Source organism: Oncorhynchus gorbuscha, unplaced genomic scaffold (assembly GCF_021184085.1).
Source record: "Oncorhynchus gorbuscha isolate QuinsamMale2020 ecotype Even-year unplaced genomic scaffold, OgorEven_v1.0 Un_scaffold_12710, whole genome shotgun sequence".
NCBI classification, from domain to species: Eukaryota; Metazoa; Chordata; class Actinopteri; order Salmoniformes; family Salmonidae; genus Oncorhynchus; species Oncorhynchus gorbuscha.
Window position 1 is genome coordinate 1,839 of NW_025744578.1, and position 5,386 is coordinate 7,224.

At 45.5% G+C, this 5,386-nt stretch overlaps 1 protein-coding gene across 1 annotated transcript; it reads left to right on the forward strand.

Annotated features, from left to right (window-relative positions):
- Positions 1–453: 453 nt before the first annotated feature.
- Positions 454–2,026, forward strand: LOC124016954 (myotubularin-related protein 12-like). The gene is made up of 2 exons (XM_046332291.1): positions 454–783; positions 1,061–2,026. Exons 1-2 carry the CDS (start codon positions 454–456, stop codon positions 1,355–1,357), a joined length of 627 nt encoding a protein of 208 aa, XP_046188247.1. The 3' UTR covers positions 1,358–2,026.
- Positions 2,027–5,386: the final 3,360 nt, after the last annotated feature.

The window sequence follows — 5,386 nt, forward strand, 5'->3', positions numbered from 1 at the left end:
CAGTCTCTTCCAGCTGTGTTACCTGTAGTGTAGATGAATAGACACCAGACCCCGTCTCTTCCAGCTGTGTTACCCTGAGTGTAGATGACTAGACACCAGACCCCGTCTCTTCCAGCTGTGTTGCCTGCAGTTTAGATGACTAGACACCAGACCCCGTCTCTTCCAGCTGTGTTACCTGTAGTGTGGCAGACCAGACCCCGTCTCTTCCAGCTGTGTTACCCTGTAGTGTAGATGACCAGGCCCCGTCTCTTCCCAGCTGTGTTACCCCTGTAGATGACCAGACACCAGACCCCGTCTCTTCCAGCTGTGTTGTGCCAGAACGTCCATGGCCAGTGGAGGCTGGTGCCACTTTAAATCAGAGGACCAGCTCATTGTAAAGTCTGAATGAATTAATGGAACCGTGACCGCCGTTCCAATACTGGGCTACCGTACCATTACCGGGCTGCTCCATTAATGTTCCATTACCGCTACACCATTACCGGGCCGCTCTTACCGGGCTGTTACAGTGAGCCCGTCCTCCCTCCACCAGTCTCCACTTCTTCTGTGTGCAGTAGGGTAAAACAGCCTGTACCATATACAGTATGCCCACATACACCCAGCCTGACTGTTTGCTTGTCTTGGCAGGCCGAGTCGCCCCACACACAAAGAAGCCCATTGAACTGCCCTACAGTGTGGGACTGGTCGGTGCAGTTTGACTGCAAGGCACAGGATCTCTTCACTAACCCTTTATATACCGAGAAGCCCAAGCAGGAGACGTCTGTGAGGAAATCATACAGGCCCAGGGTACTCTCTCTTCCTCTCTCTCTTTCTGTCTCGCTCTCTCTCTTTCTGTCTCGCTCTCTCTCTTTCTGTCTCGCTCGCTCTCTTTCTGTGTCTCGCTCTCTCTTTCTGTGTCTCGCTCTCTCTTTCTGTGTCTCGCTCTCTCTTTCGGTCTCTCGCTCTCTTTCGGTCTCTCGCTCTCTCTTTCTGTCTCGCGCTCCATTCAACTGTAATAGTCAGTTTACTATATTCCATCATTATGCTGATCAAAATGTCTCTGTTCTTCTATATCTGCTTCCAGCACCTGCGTCAGCTGTCCCTGCCAAGCTCAGCCTTCAAGACCCCCCCTAAGAAGGGCTTCTTTAAAGACGAGGCGGACAACCTGAAGAAAATCCTCGGTGTAAAGAGGCTCAGTCGCTGGATGCTGTCTCCTTCCTCAGATTCCCCTCAGACCTCGTCTTCAGTCAGGGAGTTCTACGAGGCGTGGCAGACTAAACCATTGGACTACCATGGTCTGCTGCTGCCCTGCCTGGACGGTCCCTCCATACGCGTCTGGATGCAGAGGTACCTGCCCGTAGAGATGGACTTCCCCCCCTAAAAAATATATATTTTTCCTTTTTGAAAACGGTATTTTGCATTGATAAGAGTCAGAAACATTTGTTATTTTAGTGTCAAAAAATTGACCCACAACGTGTAAATAGGATAATTTTGGTCATAAAGTCCAAAAACGGAGATTTGTGAGATAACATTGTATGTTGGAATGAAGCGTACGGTAAAAGTTTTTGTTTGGTTAGTTTCAATCCACAGCTGATTGTACCCAAGTTATCATCAATCCACAGCTGACAGTACCCAAGTTATCATCAATCCACAGCTGATTGTACCCAAGTTATCATCAATCCACAGCTGATTGTACCCAAGTTATCATCAATCCACAGCTGACTGTACCCAAGTTATCATCAATCCACAGCTGATTGTACCCAAGTCATCATCAATCCACAGCTGACTGTATCCAAGTCATCAATCCACAGCTGACTGTATCCAAGTTATCATCAATCCACAGCTGACTGTATCCAAGTCATCAATCCACAGCTGATTGTATTACCCTGTTCAATTGGCTTTGACATTCAATATCCCTATCGGGTTTTAGACCATCAATTAATTACACTATGTACATGGGACAATATTTGACAAGGTCAATAGAAAAAATAAAGAAATATATATTAATGACTGGTTCGATGACTGGAGTGCTAGGCTGGTTCGATGACTGGAGTGCTAGGTTGCCCGATGACTGAGTGCTAGGGCTGGTTCGATGACTGGAGTGCTAGGCTGGTTCGATGACTGCTGGGTTAGGCTGGTTCGATGACTGATTGCTAGGCTGGTTCAATGACTGGATTGCTAGGCTGGTTCAATGACTGGATTAAGTAGGCTGGTTCATGACTGGATTGCTAGGCTGGTTCGATGACTGGATTGCTAGGCTGTGGTTCGATGACTGGGTTGCTAGGCTGGTTCGATGACTGGGTTGCTAGGCTGGTTCGATGACTGATTGCTAGGCTGTCTGATGACTGGATTGCTAGGCTGGTTCGATGACTGGATTGCTAGGGCTGGTTCGATGACTGGATTGCTAGGCTGGTTCGATGACTGGATTGCTAGGCTGGTTCGATGACTGGATTGCTAGGCTGGTTCGATGACTGGATTGCTAGGCTGGTTCGATGACTGGATTGCTAGGCTTGGTTCGATGACTGGAGTGCTAGGCTTGGTTCGATGACTGGAGTGCTAGGCTGGTTCGATGACTGGAGTGCTAGGCTGGTTGGCATTTAATTAGACAACTAAAAGATGAGCAAAATGGAAATATTGTCTCATTTACATTGTGTAAATTATTAACGGTCCATCACTCTTCCCGGAGCTCGGCTATCCAAAGTCAAACCAACTTTTCCATGGTCGCACACCAGCCTGCTGAAGCTAATTGGTGAAATGGATTTGGGTTAACCACCTATGAACGCACCCGAGAACATACATCAACCCTCCCCAAAAAACCAACTTGGCGTTTACGCTTGAATTCAGTCATGGCCGCAATCATTTCTTAACGAATGAAATATAAGACTAAAATCAGGAAGTGCATCCACCGTTTTTAAACCTTTATTCCACCAAGAAATGACCCCTGAACTTAGAAACCTATTTTGTGACATACTTGTTATATCTACAAATGAATTGTTTTATATAATAAATAATAATACCATATGTGATTGTAGTTGATAGGTTTTTCCCTGACCGAGATCGTTACTTATTTGAGTCACATTACTGGGATGTCCATCACTATTCTAGTGTTCTGTCTTTCTATGAAAGGTACCTGCGCTGATCCATGACGTCCAGATCCTAGGAGGGGTCCAGTGGCCATGCTGAGTAAAGTCTCTGAGATACTGGGAGGTTCAGAGCTGCAGAGACAGCTCGACGCCACGGCTGCACTTTAACCTCCAACCACAAGGGGCGAGGCCAAGGGCCAAGACAGCGGCGGCGGTGATCGCAACCAGGTGCTTCGGTGAGGCTGTCGTCGTCGTTCCCCTTCGTGACGCCGAGGAACTGGTCGCTCAAACCGGCCATACCGACCAGCCTGCTTCAGAGTCTCATGGTGACCGGGATGGCAGGAAACCTGGCCGATAGAGATGATGGTGGCCCGGAGTCTCTGGTCTAGGATACACACAGTCCCCCCTGTCTATCACAAACCCAATGGGGAGGTTTGGTTGAGGCCTGTTACTGTACCTACGTACACCGGGACCTAAAGTGATGGACCTGTCGTGGTGCTCCCTGCTAAAAGCCATCGGTGACAGGACCATCATGTTCCTGCTTTAGACAGAGAAGGCCAAAGCTATATATCCTAATACCATTTGTGCACTACTGTGGCGAGCAACATTTTTTTTTAACCTGTTGCTTACAAACAAAACTGTGGCTATGTCCCGTCTCTTGCTGAAAGGAAATGGCATCTTTAAAGAATTCTTAGCTGTCCATAGTTGACTACTGTCCTGTTAAGAACCATAGAGCTGTCCGGTCTAAAATACATAACTACTGTAAAGCACTGAATAATTCATTACCATTTGTATGCCCTTTTTAATGAAATAAAAAATGCTAGTCTCTCGATGGGAATGCCAGAGGTTGCTTAATGGTTTAGATGCCGATTTCAATCCAAAATCACAGGAATCTATGCCATAAGTGTACAGTATGTTTTAACCAATGATGCCAGCTGTATGCTTTATACTGCAAAAAGGTAGCTTATTTTTTGTTTTACCTTACAACTTCTATACTGTTTTATTCCTAATCTCTGTGGAATGGAATCCAAAGCCAATATCGTACTGTACTTTTAACTGGCTGTAATGTGATGGTAGTAAGAATCAGGAAATGAGAAGGCTGGGGAAAGAGAGGGAAAGAAGGCTGGGGAAAAGAGAGAAAAGAAGGCTGGGGAAAAGAGAGGAAAAGAAGGCTGGGGAAAAGAGAGGAAAAGAAGGCTGGGGAAAAGAGAGGAAAAGGCTAAGCAGATTTGGAACTCACAACAAAAATCTGTCCAAATTTAGCACAATGGGCTCAACTTGTTGCCTGCATTCCCGCCTTTGGTACAGCGACTCCCATTGTAAGGGCGGAGACATGGGCATCTCACATTATATACAGATGTCTGGACGGATACACTTTAACACCTGCTACGTTAGGATAGATACACACAGACCACACACAACACAACGATGAGGGACCGAGACCGTTCGTAAAAAAGTATGCCTTATCTACTTTGAAGAACTAGTCAAATGATTTGGTCAGACAGCAGCATACTTAGGCAGACTAGCTAAATAGATGACAACAGACAGTACAGTATGGGGAGGACAGAGAGAACTGTCTGGCTGACTGCTACTGCCTGGGCAGAGATGAGATGATGACTTTAAGGAATTAAACATTTAAAAGTCATAAAATCAGACCTAAAGAATATGTACATTTTATTTGTCATGTGGAGAATACAACAGGTAGTAGACCTTACAGTGAAATGCTGAATACAACAGGTGTAGTAGACCTCACAGTGAAATGCTGAATACAACAGGTAGTAGACCTGGCAGTGAAATGCTGAATACAACAGGTGTGTAGACCCTCACAGTGAAATGCTGAATACAACAGGGTGTAGTAGACCTTACAGTGAAATGCTGAATACAACAGGTGTAGTAGACCTTACAGTGAAATGCTTGAATACAACAGGTGTAGTAGACCTACAGTGAAATGCTGAATACAACAGGTGTAGTAGCACCATACAGTGAAATGCTGAATACAACAGGTGTAGTACACCATACAGTGAAATGCTGAATACAACAGGGTGTAGTAGACCTACAGTGAAAATGCTGGAATACAACAGGTGTAGTAGACCTTACAGTGAAATGCTGAATACAACAGGTGTAGACCTCACAGTGAAATGCTTGAATACAACAGGTGTAGCAGACCTCACAGAAAAAGTGAAAATGCTGAATACAACAGGTGTAGTAGACCTTACAGTGAAATGCTGAATACAACAGGTGTAGTAGACTCACAGTGAAATGCTGAATACAACAGGTGTAGTAGACCTTACAGTGAAATGCTTACTTAACCAAAAATGCAGTTAAGA

What these genes read in the sequence shown, in the direction of transcription:
- LOC124016954 (XM_046332291.1), top strand. Translation starts at nt 454, where the DNA reads ATGTTCCATTACCGCTACACCATTACCGGGCCGCTCTTACCGGGCTGT. An exon ending in GGAAATCATACAGGCCCAGG is followed by an intron (nt 784 to 1,060) that starts GTACTCTCTCTT and finishes ATCTGCTTCCAG; the next exon opens with CACCTGCGTCAGCTGTCCCT.